This window comes from Paroedura picta, chromosome 2, assembly GCF_049243985.1.
Source record: "Paroedura picta isolate Pp20150507F chromosome 2, Ppicta_v3.0, whole genome shotgun sequence".
NCBI lineage: Eukaryota > Metazoa > Chordata > Lepidosauria > Squamata > Gekkonidae > Paroedura > Paroedura picta.
The window spans coordinates 73,796,732-73,814,528 of record NC_135370.1 but is presented as its reverse complement, the minus strand read 5'-3'; the positions used below and the strand labels follow the sequence as shown (position 1 = coordinate 73,814,528).

The 17,797-nt window shown below is 43.1% G+C and overlaps 1 protein-coding gene across 5 annotated transcripts; it reads right to left on the bottom strand.

Moving 5' to 3' along the window:
* Nucleotides 1-4,756: 4,756 nt before the first annotated feature.
* Nucleotides 4,757-13,436, bottom strand: LOC143829606 (uncharacterized). 5 transcript variants are annotated; one of them, XM_077320783.1, is made up of 5 exons: nucleotides 13,363-13,376; nucleotides 12,628-12,722; nucleotides 10,359-10,468; nucleotides 9,327-9,380; nucleotides 4,757-7,545 (listed from the first exon to the last, which is right to left on the bottom strand). In XM_077320783.1, exons 3-5 carry the CDS (start codon nucleotides 10,384-10,386, stop codon nucleotides 5,936-5,938), a joined length of 1,692 nt encoding a protein of 563 aa, XP_077176898.1. In that variant the 5' UTR covers nucleotides 10,387-10,468; nucleotides 12,628-12,722; nucleotides 13,363-13,376; the 3' UTR covers nucleotides 4,757-5,935. The 5 variants fall into 5 exon arrangements, with proteins under 5 accessions (XP_077176898.1, XP_077176897.1, XP_077176899.1 ...); XM_077320782.1 differs by lacking the exon at nucleotides 13,363-13,376 and adding an exon at nucleotides 12,975-13,350 and having other exon boundaries at nucleotides 12,566-12,722; XM_077320781.1 differs by having other exon boundaries at nucleotides 4,758-7,545; nucleotides 12,566-12,722; nucleotides 13,363-13,436.
* Between the last annotated feature and the right edge of the window lie 4,361 nt (nucleotides 13,437-17,797).

Here is a 17,797-nt window from a genome sequence, read left to right as displayed (position 1 = left end):
AATTTCAGCCAGGATTAGCAGGGGGGGGGTTTCTTTAAGCGCCTGCAAACGATTAAGCGCCAGCTCCTACGCCAGCGGAAAAGGTTTCTTTGATACATGGAAGTAACGAATATGCGTTGCTACCAGTGTTTTCAAGTTTTTAAAAAAGAGTTCTTAAAGGTAAACACGAACACAACAGTTAATTGGCTGTTCTGGTTGATTGACAGCCAAGGGTGGGAGGAAGCGTGGAAAAATATCGCCTCTGTTGCGATTTTTGCGAGACCGGAAACTTGTGTGTGAGGAGAACAGCACTAGTGGGAGAACCTTTTTTTCTATAGAAACGGCTGTGTGCATTACCGCGACCTGCTGCTTTTGCCTGCAGCGCTTTTGAATAGCGCTCAGACTTAGCAACATTTGAATATTAACAAACACGTAAACAAGTTAGGTTGGCTTTTAAAACAGGTGAGTTTGCTGAAGATTTTTTTGAAAAGATCCCAAGTAGTATTGTGCAGTCGACAGAGAAGTATATAAGTGATGGGCATAGCTTTGGCAAACAGTGGAACCAGTCATTCCTGTTTGTGCTTAGACAAGGTTTTGTTGCAATAAATTACTCCATAAGGTGCCATCGGAGTCTTTGTTTTCATTCCTGTTGTACACCTCCAGGGAAAATATATAATGACTTTTCTCAAGACCAAACCATAGATGTAATTATTATAATTAATAGTGCATGTGATATACCATTAATAGTTAAAGTGAAGGAAGCTTGAGTCAGTGAAGGAAGCTTGAGTTACAAGGGTAAATTGATACATTTCCTGTGGGATTTTGCTGTACTCAGTTTCTATTTGCTGAATAGCAAATGGCAACTACCCATAAAAATAATGTAGTAAGAGAGTCTTTTAAATGTTCAGGCATTCAATTAGCAGTGAAACATTCTGTCCTTCTGATCATCTGGGTCACAAGTCTAATGCAATTAATAAAGGAATCAATATTTTTTTCTGGATGAGAACTACTAGCAGCTGTGCCAACACTAGTCTGAGACCAATTTTGTGCACTTGTCTGAGACTGCTTGAGTGCAGGGGTTTTAATCTTATTGTTGCTGCAAATGCAATGCCTTTTGCAGCAGAAGTGCAGCTCCTGCATGGGGAAAATCCCCCTGCTTTGACTCCCCTTCCCCCACTTCTAGCAAGTTTCTGTCTGCTCTTTAAACATCAATAGTATTGGTATTTCTATTGGTTAGGACATTCTCTGCTACCAATAAGCAGAGAGGAAAGTAGACAGTAAACAGTCCAGTGGTGGTGGTGAGTCATAATGGGTGTAAGGGAGATGGTGATTAAAGTGGAGGTGGAAGTGTGAAAATCGGCACCTTTCCATCCACCCCACTTTGAGTAGGCTCTTTCTGGAATGTCCTACCAAAGCAGCTTTGGGGAAACCCTGATTAGAAATGGGAAATTCTGAAGGAGAGTGACCTTACATCAAAGTTACATGGAAGCCTCTAAAAATACTGTTTTGGTTCCAAGGGGTCAGCAGAGGAAAACTTTCCTGTGGAAACAGATTTAAAGAGCCTTTGAGCCTTTCTCACTGCACTCATGCATGTTATAAAAGACCAAAATGCATCAGATTTTTAAATTGAAGAACCATGCTAGAAAGTGATTTTATAACTGCATTTCAAGTTTCTTGTTATTTATGTCACCTGTCAACTAAACTATTCTATCTGGGGCGTATTTTAGCCCCCTCACTCCCATCCCCCACCATGAAGTGGCATACACTTGAGAATGGGGACTGAAAAAGGAAATGCAGAAGATGAAAAAGGAGAATGAATGACCTAAACTTAACATATTTCTTTGCTACACCTATTAACAGTTACCAAATAGACACAAACGTTCTCTTCATATTTCCAATTTTCTTGAAGAGATCTCTGGTCCTCCCTATTCTATTGTTTTCTTCTATTTGTTTGCACTGCTCATTTAAGAAGGCATTCTTATCTCTTCTAGCTAGTCTCTGGAATTCAGCATTCAGTTGGGTGTATCATTCTCTTTCTCCCTTGTCTTTCACTTCCCTTCTCTCCTCAGCTATTTGTAAAGCTTCCTCAGACAGCCATTTTGATTTCTTGCATTTCTTTTTCGTTGGGATGGTTTTAGTTGCTACCTCTTGTGCAATGTTGTGAACCTCTCCCCATAGTTCTTCAGGCACTCTATCTATCAGATCTAATTCGTTAAATCTATTTGTCACCTCTACTGTACTATATTCCTCAGGGATATGATTTAGTTCATACCTGAGTGGCCTAGTACTTTTCCCTACTTTCTTCAATTTAAGCCTAAATTTTGCAACAAGAAGCTGATGATCTGAACCGCAATCAGCTCCTGGTCTTGTTTTTATTGACTGTATAGAACTTCTCCATCTTTGGCTGCAGAGCACATAGTCAATCTGATTTCTGTGTTGACCATCTGGTTTTGTCCATGTGTAGAGTCATCTCTTTGGTGTTGGAAATGTCAGGATTGTTAGAAAACCCTGTCATAAATTAGCCTGAGTTTCTCCATGACAGTTAGATTGACCTTTGCAGCTTGGTGCCTGGGAGCTCCAGGCCCATATATTATGCATGCTTGCTTAAAATCGAAACTATGTTTATGTAGCCATTATCTCTGGAAGCTATGAATGTTCTTCTTTTTGAAGCCTCTCGGCTGGGCCTGCTTCTGGTAACCATAACACCTTATCTGAGCCTGAAGACAGCCAAGGACATGTGAAAGTAACACTGTTTTTAATTGTATCTGTCTCCTCTTCCTTCCTCCCCTCCCTTGGGAACTTTCAAGTTTTGGGCGGGAGAACTGTATTGATAAGGAGAAGCAAATCTGTCCTCAGGCAGATTTGACTTCTCTAGTCTAAGTGTATGAAGTACTTTACAATAAATGCTTTCTATAACAAGAAGCTTGTTGTGAGTCCTTGCAACGTCTGACAGGAAAAGAGTGTTTGCTATGACCATTGTATTCTCTTGACAAAATTCTACCCGCCTGTGCCCTGCTTCATTTTGTACCCCAAGGACAAACTTGCCTGTTATCTCAGTTATCTTTTGGCTTCCTACTTTAGCATTGCAATCCCCCATGATGATAAGCACATCATTTTTTGGCGTTGCTTCTAGAAGGTGTTGTAGGGTTTCATAGAACTGGTCAACTTCATCCTCTTCAGCAGTAGTGGTTGGGGCATAGACCTGGATTACTGTGATGTTGAATGGTTTGCCTTGGATTCGAACTGAGATCATTCTGTCATTTTGGGGATTGTATCCCAAGATTGCTTTTCCTACTCTTGTATTGATTATGAAGGCTACTCCATTTCTTCTGAGAGATTCTTGCCCACAGTAATATACCAGATGGTCATCTGAATTAAATTCACCCATTCATGTCCATTTAAATTCACTGATTCCTAAAATGTCAATGTTCAGTCTTGTCATCTCTTGTTTGACCATGTCCAGCTTGCCTTGATTCATGGATCTGACATTCCAGGTTCCTATGGAATAAAAGACTTTACAGCATCGGGCTATCTTTTTGCCACCAGTTCCCTCCACAACTGAGCATCCTTTCACCTTTGGCCCAGTTGCTTCATTCATTCTGGTGCTACTTGTACTAGTCATCTGTTCATCCCCAGTAGCATATTAGACACCTTCCGACCTGAGGAGCTTGTCTTCCGGCGTCATATCATTTTGCCTTTTGAACCTGTCCATAGAGATTTCATGGCAAAGATACTGGAGTGGTTTGACATTTCCTTCTCCAGTGGATCACCTTTTGTCAGAGCTCTCAGCTATGACCTGTCCGTCTTGGGTGGCCCTGCACGGCATAGCTCATAGCTTCACTGAGCTACGCAAGCCCCTTCGCCACGTCAAGGCAGCGATCCTTGAAGGGGATGCAGAAAGTGGGGGGTTAGATTGCTAAGGTCAAGAAATTCCCTATCTTGTTCACCTAGTCAGATTTTTAAAATTAAAGTATAACTTTGCATACCAATTATGTATGGCAAACATATAGGGGGAGAGTGGGAAACAAAATTGGTAGAATTGGAAAAGATTCATCTGACCTTGTTGTTTGGGAAGGTAATGCAGAAAGTGGGGGGTTAGCCACTATTAATTTGTCAAATCATGTCTTTATTGGATTGCATTAATTGCTAACCAAAGTGTTCCTGATTACCATACAGGGTAAGCAAATTATGAGCATCTTGTCCTGTGCTAATAGTGATACTGCTGGAAAAAACATAGCTTGTAGTAGTGTATGCAAGATGAAGCAGGAAAGGTTTCCTAGTGATTTCAAAGGTGTTTGAAAATATATACATAATTTGATCTAAGGTTGCACATTTATGACCATTTTGGTGAGAAGTAGGCTCTATTGAGAAGAGCCTCTTGTGGCGCAGAGTGGTAAGACAGCAGACATGCAGTCTGAAGCTCTGCCCATGAGGCTGGGAGTTCAATCCCAGCAGCCGGCTCAAGGTTGACTCAGCCTTCCATCCTTCCGAGGTCGGTAAAATGAGTACCCAGCTTGCTGGGGGGTAAACAGTAATGACTGGGGAAGGCACTGGCAAACCACCCTGTATTGAGTCTGCCATGAAAACGCTGGAGGGCGTCACCCCAAGGGTTAGACATGACTCGGTGCTTGCACAGGGGATACCTTTACCTTTAGGCTCTATAGAACATAGTGTAAAATACAGCCATATAAGTATTAAGAAATGGATTGGCTGGCACAAGTTAGTGTTGCTTATGATCTGATTTAAATGTGATCTTGGCCACAAGCAAAGCACTTACTCATGTAAGTCTACCATATGATCGTCATGTGGAACAGGTTAGAATTTATATCATTATGATGTTTTTTTGTTAACCACCGTGAGCCCGCTTGCTGGGAGAGGTGGTCTATAAATTGAATAAATAAGTAAATTGTATCTGCCATTTGAATGCTGCATATATATGGACTGGTGTAGGTGCAAGATCATTTTAAGTGTTTTGCCTGTGACCAGAATAGGCCAGTCCCAATCCTTTCCTTTCAACCAGAGTATTTTCTGGTCCTCCATAGCTTTATTCAGACTGAAATCTGATTTGTTCTATCATGTATAACAATTATATGCTACTGAAATCAAAGTCAAATATTTTGTTTCCCCAAGTCACACATTTATTTATTATAGAGAGAGAGCCCACCTTTCCAGGGTTGACAACCTCCAACAAGATTTTCAGAGTATAAGCTTTGAAATCAAAGTTCCCTTAATCGGTCTCTAAAGTGCTATTGGACTAAAATGTAGATATTCCCTTTGGCGTTCCTAGGTAATAGCCAAAGCTGCTTTCTCTCATTCGTCTTCATAGTGACGTGTTCCGAGTTATCTTTACCTTTTAAATCATATAGGGTGCAATTCTGTTACATGAGCTTGCACTTTTAACTCTTTGTGGTAAGTTTCCTCAAAAATCCTATGTTGAGATTTTTTCAATTTTATATTTCAACCGAAACTGAGACATGCCCAAGACCACCCAATGAGTCCATGATAGAAAAGGGACATGAACACAAATCACTCAGTTCTACATCCAACTCTCTATGCAGGAAATCACACTGGCACCTAGAGTATTATTTATGTTTTGCATTATTAATATTTTGTATAACTTCTGTCAGATTCAAAGTGATTTACATCCCCCACATAGTTGTGTAGGTAATCTTTCCCAACACAGGTTAGGCTAAGACCAGTATGAATAGTACGTGCCATGGGTATCAGGGACAAAGAAAGATGATAGTAGAAAGACGTCTGGTTCAACACCTAAGGTGTCCTTGTCCACTTCATTCCTATGTATAGTGAGTTCTACTGATGTCCCTTTCACCATTGTTCCAATGTATCTTGGCAATTATGGACAAATATAGAAAAATATGAATTTTTACATTTATTCAACAGCTATTTGCTATGGTCTAGTTATACTTTTAAATATCTGGTAACGTTATGCAAGTTTTTAGAGTTTGTTGGGATACCACTTGAACCTGCACTGGGAGCATTTTGAACAGGGGCATAAGATTGGTATATTTGATAATATTTGATTACTTAAATATGGAGAATAATCCTTTCCATTCTGAGACTGCATATTGATATGTGAAAGCATATTTTTCCTGTTATGCAATAGAGATATTTTGTTCCAGGCCTCAATGTTTGCCTTCTGGTTTCCATTCAAGATCTGGGTTGCTCTGCATGGTCTTCTGTTACCTAGCAGAGGAACTGGGCTATCAGAGAATGGTGTTGTTTCAGCAAAAAACAATTTGCCTGTGTTTTCTTGGGGAGCAAACCAGACAGTATCTGGTATCTTCCACAAATAATCTGGCTTGTGGGTCTCAGTCATTAATTCTTTGCACTGAAGGGCCACTTTATTATCTCTCCTATTCCAGACATGCATCTTGCTCTTCCCAACGTGCAACTCTCTCGCCTTCATATTATTCCTGTCCTTACACAGATCCTTTGTCTTGACATTGTTTTTGTTCTTCCTAAAAAGAATTTCTCTTGACTGGACATCCATATTGTTTTTTCCAGCATGGAACTTGCTTTGCTCAGTCTGCATCTTACTCCTCTGGAAATGGGTTCTGCTGTTTCCAGTTTGTAATTCGCTCTTCTGGGATTGCCATTTAGTATTCCCAGGCTGTGAGTCTTGTCTTATGGCTGTTGAATCTTTCCTCCTGGTATACCTCAAGTATCTGATCCCTGATTCAAATCCATCAAGTAATTTTTTTTGCCCAGCAGTGTGATTGAGTTCCTTAATATGTTTTAATCTTGCGTAAGACTTGTTCTTCATAGCCAGAGACTTTGTGATCTGCATCTTGTATTTTACAGTGAGACCATCAGCCTTTCCTTTCAGAAGTATGTTCTTTGGATGAAGATCAGACTTACCATTATGCAGTTTCATCTTCCCTGTATAGAGCTGATCCTCCCTGCTACTAGGCTCAGTTTTTAGCTTTGGAAGTTTTTGTTTCCCAGTATTGATTTCCCAGTTTTCATCCTGTTGTATGTTCTTTCCTGGGCAAGGCTTATTCATCTCAGTTTGGCTCTTACACTTCCAAATGTAACTCTCACTGTTCTCAGGAAAAGGCTTTTTAATGGACTGGCTTTTGGTATGCAATTTAATTGTCATAGCTGGTGGGTTTTCCTCCCTAGTTGGCAGTCTACTCTTCCCATCTTGAGGTCCATGCTTTTGGGTTGACAAAGCCTTTTTCCTAGGGGGCAGTTTGTTTTTTTGGTTGCTTCTTGGGGACTTACGTGACTGAAAGGATTTGTTAGATTCAGGACTTGGGTCTCTTGACTCAAAATTTGACTCTGAGTTTAGGTTTTTAGACTTGGAACTCAACTCAGAACTTGATTCACTAGACTGTCCAAATATCTCCTCAGACTCATGGCTAAAATTGTCCTCTGAACATTGCTCTTCATAAGATTCAAATGCTGGTTCATCATATGCAGAGAAGGGCTTCTTACTTCTCTCAGGACTTGACTTGCCAACATCAGAACTTAGCTTGGCTGCCTTCACATGAGGTTCCTTCTGTACCGTGCTTATCTTGCTGTTCTCGTGAGTAGGCACCGTGTCTGAAAGAAACTAGATTTTTAGTCTCCTTTAAAAGGTCATTCAGACACTGGCCTGAAGCACATGACACTTTTAGCCACCTCCTGGAGAAAATGGATGTTTTGGAGAATGGACTGTATGGCATTGTACCTTACTGAGGACTCTGTCCTCTGCAGGCTCTACCCTCAAATCTCCAGGAGTTTCCAACTTGGATCTGGCACTCCAGGGGGAGACCTGCCAACCCTAGGAATAGCTATTTTAAAAAAAAAAACCAGAACTATAATTAAAGGTGCAGATATAAATACACTTCCAGATTAATCTCAGCATCATATCTTGAAAATGCTCAACTCCAGAGGGAGGCAGTCTAGCTGTGAGGAACAGGCACTGAGAATTGGCTGTTTGTACCATATTTTCCTTTTCTCATATGGCATGATGCCATAGAGTCTTCCTCCAAAGACCTCAGGGTGGTATACACGTTTCTCCCTTTTCCCTCTTATTTTTACCCTGTGAGCTAGGTTGAGCAGGTTACAGCCTGCATCCAACAATATTCCTTAGTTTTCTTAAGAGAGGTGGTGATTTCCACAGATTCCCTCTTGCCACTGCAGACCTCATATTGTGCTGTTCCAAAGGGTCCGCTGGCCCTCAGGAACAAAATGGGTGGGTGGTTGAGGAACTTCAGAAAATATAAGGACACTTATTTTTCCTGACTATGTGCTTGTATGTGACTGGCCCAAGATCAGCCAGGAAGCTTCATGAAAGAGTAGGGATTTGACCCTGGGTTTCAACCCATATCACTGCACCACACTGACCAATATTGCATTGGGAAAGAAGGTATTGTATCAGATAAGTGCCACCTGTTAAAGGCTGTTAGTGGCTCATACTAGCATTAGAACTGTACTTGGACACCAATATGGAGTCAGCTGCTGTATTCAACACCTGCCATACCCTTAGAATAGCCTTCAAGGGAAATTCTATATAGTCAGGGTATAAAGATTTGAATGGTGATGCAAGCAGAAGAGCATGGGATGAAACAATCCTTGTGGACAATGATTAGTGAAAAGTTGTGGCAATTAGGGTTGAAGTGCCTGAGGAATCTCGGTGTGATGGCAATATGGTTGCCAATCTCCAGGTAGGGTCTGGATATCTCCTGGAATTACAACTCATCTCCACATTTACAGAGATCATTTTCCTGGAAAATGGCTGCCTTGGAGGTTGGACTCTATGGCATCATGCCCTGCTAAGATCCCTCCCCTCCCCAAACGCCGCCCTCACCAGGTCAACCACCAAATCGCCAGGAATTTCACAATCCAGAATTAGTCACTCTAGATGTAAGTCTCATCAGAGCTAGAAAGCATGTCATCTCCAGCTAAGTTGAGTAACAACTGGATATGTTCACGTAAATTGACTGTCTTCCTAGGATTTATTATACTCCAGCTGATCACTTTTGTGTACCCCATCAACTATAGGCAAAAATGGTATATTAATTCTGTTGTTTCTGGCTGACCAAGATGTAATACAGATTGGTGAGCCTCCTGGTAGCAAACCATCTTAGTGTGATTAAAGCAATACTGAATTCAATTATGAAGACCACCTTTTGATTTATCCTCTGGTGCCCCACTTCTAAACTATACATTAAATGGAACAACTGGCTACTAATTACCTTCATCATCCCTACGCAGTTTAGAGAAGACACATAATGTGACATCCTTGTACTCACAATCCCCCCCCCTTAGCAAGCACAGCAACTCTGCCATGTTTTCCTCCAGGGTTTTAGGTGAGAGGACTGGCTAACTAAATCCCTCACCTGTTTCTTTCTTTCTGTCCTTGAGATAGCAATCATACAGGTTACGCTTGTTCCCTGAAAGGCAAAAGATACATCCTGAGATTAACCATCACTACTCTGCAGTCAGCTGAAGCATTTGATTCCAGACACCGACCACTCCCCAGTTCTTCCTCAGAAAGAAGAGTCATGAATTTGCCATGGTATTCTTTCCCACTGAGCAGCTGTTTGGCATTATTACAGTAGACAGCAGCAAAGGAGTCTTTCAAAAAGCCTAGAGATGCAGGGTGACTATGCATGGAAGGTTTATGGCAGGATCACTTGCATAAAAGCAGCAAAACCAGGCCATGCACACATGACACATGGGTTCTATATTCTTGGGGACTTCCTTCATGTACAGAAAATATATTTTTGGAAGAAGAAGAAGAGGAGGAGGAGGAGGAGGAGGAGGAGGAGGAGTTGGTTCTTATATGCTGCTTTTCCCTACCCGGAGGAGGCTCAAAGCGGCTTACAGTCGCCTTCCCATTCCTCTCCCCACAACAGACACCCTGTGGGGTGGGTGAGGCTGAGAGAGCCCTGATATCACTGCTCGGTCAGAACAGTTTCATCAGTGTCATGGCGAGCCCAAGCCCAACTCTAAAACTTCTTATAGAATCATGGAATGGGAGATCTTCAGGTCAGTGAATTTTCAGATCCCCTGTCCTGTTATTTCTTATGAGCCCTCAGTTTGTATAGGAATTATGTCTAGTTGATCAGCCCTGGGCACCTGCTAACATGATAAAATACATAGGTTAAATCATGTAGTCCCATGGTCAGTTACTTGGGAATGGTTCTGAATAAGTATTGTAAAAGTATGGGATGCAAACACGCATAAATCTCCCACGCATATGGTCAAAAAAGTTTCTCCATTTAGGTGTTGGAAGAATGCCCCAGAGAACAGCTATGCTGACAAAGACTCTGTCTCTAAACAAGGAGATGTTTATGTATCACCATGAAAACAGCAATGAAATGTGGGCAGAGAAAGATAGGAAGGAAAGGAGAAGACTTGTGCCTTACTATTAGATAATAGTTTGTATGCTTCCATTATCTCCTTGGACTTCTCTTCAGCTTCCTTTTTGTTATCTGGGTTTTTATCAGGATGCCATCTCTTCAGCTGCAACCTGTAGCTGTTTGGTTCCAGGAAAGACCACAGAGTGGTGTCAAACTCATTTGTTATGATTCTGACATAAATGTGACTTTATTGGGCTGGGCCTGTGTGCCAGTAAGTATAATGCTAGGTACTAGAGAGATAAATTTTATATTGGCTGGCAGCAGGCAATGCTGAGTTGGTGTGTCTTCACTGTAAGGCCCCATGGGTGCTGCCTAGCGGCCCCATGGGTGCTGCCCATCTCACTTGCATCACTAATGCTATGAGCCCAGGGGAAAAAGGTCAAGCAGCTAGGTGTTGCAAGTCCCCCCACCCACCCTCAAGCCACTGTGGAAGGGGACTGGGAAGACAGTGAATGAAACCTGCTTGCCTGCTGGGGTGGCAGTGGCCACCTGCATGGCAGGATCCAGACCAAGTTATTTGCAAATAACCAAGAGTTATTTGCAAATCATCTTAGAGATCTTAGAGCTGAACTGAATGCTGATCTGATATCCTTGCTTTCTCCTGTTAAAAAGGGATTGAAACAATTACATGAGTGGGTAACTCATTAAGAAACTTCAGCAGACCAGACCATTAATTTTGAGATTATTACAGCTCATAAAGTGAGTAAGCATGAGAAGGCAAACCAGTACCTGCAGGATAAACTGGATTATGCAGAAAATTATGCCAGACATTGTAATTTATGCTTTGGAGGCTTTAAGCAAGGTGTAGGCAAAGATACAACTATGGAGACTTTTATAGCCGACCTAGACTAGATGTAAAGCCTGGTGTACCCAGGAATACAACGGGTGCTAGGATGCACTCCTGCACTGTAGCCTTCCTGGGTGCTGGCAAAAGCTCCTGCCCACCCTTGGACTCTTGAGGCCCTGCCTCCAAACCTCAAGTAACATTCCTGACCCAGGGGTCACCAACCTCCAGCTGTGACCTGGAAATCTCCTGGAATTGGACTATACAGATCAGCACCCCAGAGGAAAATGGCTGTTTTGGAGGGGGGACCCTACTATGACAACTCATTAAGGAAGGAAGTGCTACTGAGCTACCCGGCAGGTTGAACGGATGGGCCATGTGCAGTAGCGAAGACAGGAACCGGGAAGCACTGCCCAGCTGCCCACCAGCCTGAGCACATGAGCCATCAGCAGCAGCACCCGGGGGACAGCCCCAAGTGCCATTTTAGAAGTGGCGGAGGGTCAGGCGCTTGAATGCCACCACTCTGATCAGTACTGCTGCCTCTGCTGGCATCACTAGCAGCACCAGACACTCTGCTGCTGCTAAGAAGGCACTTTAGGAGCAGCAGGGTCTGGGGCTTGCATGCCAGCAGAAGCTTCAGCAGCAGCAACCAGAACAGCAGCATCAGTGGCGGCATGCAAGCTCCTGACCCTCCCATCACATGAGTAGCGGCAGTTGATCAGCCTCCCTTCTCCCGCTAAGGCACCTTTTTAGGAGGGCGTTTCTGTGTGGGGCCAAAAGCACCGAAAACCCTCAAGCCACCTCTTCTTACATAACACCATGGGTGGCAGGTGGGAGAGGGAACCTTGGGCCTGGCATTGCTGTGGGGCCTCTCCTGGCACAGACTTGAGTTGCTCCGCTCAGTCCGAGCACTGCTGCTGTCGCTACTGCTCCTCCCTGCCTCCCCAACCTTCCTTCCCTTCAGAATGTCACATCACTTAAGGCACACGGTGACTATCATTTCCCACCTTCCTGCCTCTTATGCCACACACCAGGAGAGTGGGAGTGGATGCACATCACATCCGTAATCATTTCTGTTTCACTCCAGCCCCAAGCACAGCATAAAATGTGTTTCCTCATCAATAAATATTTGGAAGAATGGTGGCCCATCATCACACTTTTGGAATAACAACTTCTGCATTGGGAACAACCAAACACATAAGAGAATATGTTTATACTGATGTTATTAAAATATTTCACAGTAATGTCAACCAGCAATGGGGTGGGATGAGGAACAGAAGTAGATACCTATCGTGGTTGTATATTTTCTTGTTTTTTGCTTATACTGTTAACGGAAAATGGAAAAATAAAAAGTAAAAAAATGGGCGCAGAGAAGATGTATGTTGTACAGTGACATTTAGAATGCTGGGTGCTCTGAAAACTGACTTACGCTTTTTTAATGTCATTGTGGGAAACACTTTGGGGAACCCCTAGGACTTTGTAATAGTTTACATTGTCTTTTGTCCATCCTAGCTTTGAAGGGATTGAAGGAAGTCTTGGGAGACTCATGCAAGATGGAAACAGATGGGTGCCGTTAGTACATGGACCTATGAGACAGAAAAGAAATTGATAATTAGCCAATGCTTTGAGAAAGCAGATATTTGGCCTTTACATTATTGTCCTGATGGCTTGTTTATATCTTTACATCATAAAATTATCTTGGATTAATGTTGAGTCACTGGCCTGAGGAGCATCTGTACTGTAGATGTGGGAATTATAGCCAGAACCTATAATAAACAAATGAGCTCTAGAGTGGTTATAAAAACAAAATGATCTGTGCTAGCCAGAACCATACCTACCTTGGCTAAAAACATCGTAGGAGAAATGACACAGTCCTCCAAATGGGAAACGCTACCGGAGTAAGCTATTCACTTCCTCACAGCTGGAAATATCACACCCTGTTAGGTCAGCTGGAATGTTCTGTATAATAGAGGGCTTTACAAATTGCCAGAAGGAGGAACAGGATCACCCCACTTCTCTAGACAGAAAAACCTTTCAGCGTGTGCCTCAATCTGACAAGGACTCTGCTCTATTTAGCTGCACTGAATCTGGCTTTATCAAAAGGCAATTGCCTTTGGGAGGCACATAGCAAACTCTGGCCAATTTTAGGATGCCTGAAAGTGCTTTGGCGAACAGTTTCACAAAGCACCTGAAGTTCTGAACTGCTGGGTAAAACCCACACCCTACCTGTCAAGATTTTCTTGTCTGAGCTATTGTCACATCCTTTGGTATCATCATTTTCCATGGAGGCAGAGCTATATCTCTGAAGGATCCTGTCTGGCACAAGGAAAGGGGAAATTGATTGTGATGTCAGGGGCTTTGCACTCTGCATTCATTGTGGTTGGTTGGCAACAAGTAAGAAAACATGCACAGGTGTTCAACATTAGCGCCACGCAAAGACATACAGAGTGTGGCAAGGATTACAGCTCTAGCTAAGCAAACAATCGATTTAACGATAGCCCAGATCAGTGATCCCCAACATGACATCCCTAAGCACCATGGCAGCTGATTGGTGGGGCACAGCACCCTTCCTGTTCTCCAAATTTCATAAGTGCCTACAGGCTCAAGGCAATTGGGAATCCCTGTTCCAATATGGACAGCCAAACTTACCCTTAGGGTCAGGACTATGGAATTTACATGGAGAAAGACTCAAGTTTGGCAGAGATTGCTGTGATTCATCTCCCAACTACCTTGACAATATAGACGGCCATTGTTCTAAAAGAATGTTCACACCCCTCTTTCCACAAGGAGCCAGGGAGTGTTTTCAAGATGCTCAGAAGCTGTCCCAGGTGTCCGCCCTGTGGTGCACCACTCTGCCAAGCTCACCAGGCCCCCAAGAGGGGTTTCTCATCTTTATCTACAGTGCTCCTGGCTAGTCGATCAGAGTGTGTCCTGCTGGGAGGGCCAGCAGGCCTAGCATTCCATCCATACTTCCACTTACAAGCTCCGCCTAGTGCCCACATCTCTTCTTTTCATTACAGCTAGTCTTTGCAGGGACAACATGTTTGCACACTCTCATGGATCTAGCTTCTATTGACCAATCACCTCCTTTCTCCCAGCACCTTTTAAATAATGCCCTTGAATAGGGCTTAGCATGATTATGGAGAACAAACTTCCAGCATTCAAAACAATAAACATATTAAGAAAATGCTCACATACACATGCTGCATTGCAATGGGCTGAGCAAGGTTACACAGTAATAGAAAATATATGTGCCAAATATCTGTGTTCCTTAACTATACTTACCAGCCTGTAAGTATTCTATGGTAGACTGTTTACTTATAAAGTTACAGTGATCTATCAATCATCCATTAGCTTGAGTATGTGTCTAGGCAGTTTGCCCTTTGTTAGCTCCACATAGTAATAGTGGCCCTCAGGATGGAGCCGTGAGAACTTTCTCCAAGTTATCCCTAGAGGAAATGGACCCTGTTCTCTTTGCACACAGGGAATTTATTACCTCTGTCTGCCACACACACATCGCGAGTCAATCCTTTTCCTGTCCATCCCAGGAAGAGACAATATCTAGCATTTGGCATCCCCAAGTCTCTCTATCCTTCTAGGTGTCACATTCCTGACAGGGTGTGAGAAATTATCTGCTGGCTAGAAGCACTTGTATAGCCAAATCATAAGTACCAAGTGCTTGTAAGAAACATCAATGGTATGGGAATGCTTGAGAGCAATTGATATTATTACTGTTGTTGTTGTTGTTGTTGTTATTTTGATTTATTGCCCACCACTCTCAGCAAGCCAGCCTGTGGTGAGTTACAAACAGTTCCAATACATAAAATCCCAATAACACCACCCCACCCCCATTAAAATGCATAAAAATACAAATATTATTTCTCTCCTGTTTCTTGTCCTTCAACCAACAGAGAAGTTTCTTGGAATTAAAGTGGGGTGGAGGGGTGGAGCCGCAAAACTGTCAACAGTTGGATGTAGCCTGAAGTGGAGTATATTTTTCTGCAGAGTGAAAGGGATTGCTTTGTCATTCAGTGTGTTTCATGACAACCAGGGACTTGAACCTGTTTCCCCAGGCCTTATCCAACACTCTGACCACTACTACACATACCCTATTGTTCTCTGAATTTCCATGACTAACTAATCGGGGACACTCATGTGGTCAGTGTGGAAAGTATATAGGGTTGCCAGCTCTAGGTTGTGAAAAACCTGGAGACTTTAGGGGTGGAGTCTACAGAGGGTAGGGTTTGGGAAGGGAGGGATTTCAGTGGGATATAATGCCATACAGTCCACCTTCTAAGCTGCCATTTTCTTCAGAGGAACTGACCTCTGCTGCTCGGAGATTAGCTATAATTCAAGAGGATTCCCAGGTCCCACCTGGAGGGTGGCATCCCCAGAAGTCTACTATGACTGGTCTGAAGTCACAGCAATGAAGGACACCAACTATCTCAAAGTACCAAATAAAGTTCAATATAAAATAGGTACGTCTGATATCTTTTGCACATATTTAGCTTTGCTGTTTGAAGACCAGGTGGGTGAATGATGAGTTGTTTTGTTGGGGCTGCTCCTCCCCTGCCAAAGGTTTCCAAACTCAGAAATCTCAGGGCCATTCCGCACAACAGCCAATGTAGCTAATTCTGAGCGCTATCGAAAAGCACTGCAATTAATAGCGGCAGGTCTCGGTAACGTACACAGCCGTTTTTCTTGGGGAAAAAGGCTCTCCCACTAGTGCTGCTCTCGTAATGCACAAGTTTCTGGTCTTGCCAGAATCGCAACAAAGGAGGGGATATTTTTCCTCCTGCCCCTGGCCGTCAATGAAATAGAACAGCCAATGAATTGTTGTGTTCATGCTTCCCTTTAAACACTGTTTTTTAAAAACCCGAAAACACCTCATTCGATGTATCAGAAAATCCTTTTTCACTGGCGTAGAATCATAGAATCATAGAATCATAGAGTTGGAAGGGGCCATACAGGCCATCTAGTCCAACCCCCTGCTCAACGCAGGATTAGCCCTAAGCATCCTAAAGCATCCAAGAAAAGTGTGTATCCAACCTTTGCTTGAAGACTTCCAGTGAGGGGGAGCTCACCACCTCCTTAGGCAGCCTATTCCACTGCTGAACTACTCTGACTGTGAAAAACTTTTTCCTGATATCTAGCCTATATCGTTGTACTTGAAGTTTAAACCCATTACTGCGTGTCCTCTCCTCTGCAGCCAGCAGAAACAGCATCCTGCCCTCCTCCAAGTGACAACCTTTCAAATACTTAAAGAGGGCTTTCATGTCCCCTCTCAACCTCCTTTTCTCCAGGCTGAACATTCCCAAGTCCCTCAACCTATCTTCATAGGGCTTGGTCTCTTGGCCCCAGATCATCTTCGTCGCTCTCCTCTGTACCCTTTCAATTTTATCAACGTCCTTCTTGAAGTGAGGCCTCCAGAACTGCACACAGTACTCCAGGTGTGGTCTGACCAGTGCCGTATACAATGGGACTATGACATCTTGTGATTTTGATGTGATACCTCTGTTGATACAGCCCAAAATGGCATTTGCCTTTTTTACCGCTGCATCACACTGCCTGCTCATGTTTAGTTTACAATCCACAAGTACCCCAAGGTCTCGTTCACACACAGTGCTACCTAGAAGCGTATCCCCCATCCAGTAGGCATGCTTTTCATTTTTCTGACCCAGATGCAGAACTTTACACTTATCTTTATTAAATTGCATCTTGTTCTCATTTGCCCATTTTACCATTGTGTTCAGATCTCGTTGAACTCTGTCTCTATCTTCCGGAGTATTTGCCAGTCCTCCCAATTTGGTGTCATCTGCAAACTTGATGAGTAGTCCCTCCACCCCCTCATCTAGATCATTAATAAATATGTTAAAAAGTACCGGGCCGAGCACCAAGCCCTGAGGTACCCCGCTACTCACCTCTCTCCAGTCTGATGAAACACCATTGACAACAACTCTTTGAGTGCGGTTCTCTAACCAATTCCCTATCCACCTAACTATCTGAAAATCCAGATTGCAGTCCTTCAACTTATCCATCAGAAGCTGGCGCTTAATCGTTTACACGTTCTTAAAGTAACCCCCCCCCCCCGGTGCAATTTCTGGCTGAAATTATGGGCAGTGTCGAACAGGGGGATGTATTGTGCTCTAAGACTTTACAGACAATTGCTTGTGGATGGATTTCAGCTGAAGAAGCATCACTTATTCATCGCTTTTGCCAGTTTAAGGGGGGAAATGGTGATCGCGACACCGGAAGCTCGGATGCAAGAGGTTAGGGAGTGACATTCTTGCTACCGCTGTATTGAGAATGCACATGTCTTTTTCGGATGTGTTGCAGGTTGTTCTCAAGAGTCTAGCAGTTTTTTTAGTGGAATCCACTTTTGTGGTATGCGGAATGACAAAATTCCACTATTTAATATAGCGTTTCTGCGTACTGAAAACGTTCAGCGAAATTGGTCCTTGTGTGGAAAGCCCTGAAGAGTTGCAGGAGTGTTGCAAATAGTGTACGACGTCATGCGTAATGTTAAAAAAATAGCGTTGTACAATGGTAAGACTTCAGCAACATTAACGCTGTGCGGAATGGACCTCAATCTTTGATTGCTTTTGTCTTGAAGAACTAAACTGCCTGTTCAGCAAGTCACAAAGATAGCAAGACCAACATG

Coding starts and splice junctions, on each gene's coding strand:
- LOC143829606 (XM_077320781.1), bottom strand. CDS start 13,420: ATGGAAAATGATGATACCAAAGGATGTGACAATAGCTCAGACAAGAAA. Junction 12,723..13,362: donor AGACAAGAAAATCTTGACAG/GTAGGGTGTGGG, acceptor TCTGTCTCATAG/GTCCATGTACTAACGGCACC. Junction 10,469..12,565: donor CACAATGACATTAAAAAAGC/GTAAGTCAGTTT, acceptor GGAACCAAACAG/CTACAGGTTGCAGCTGAAGA.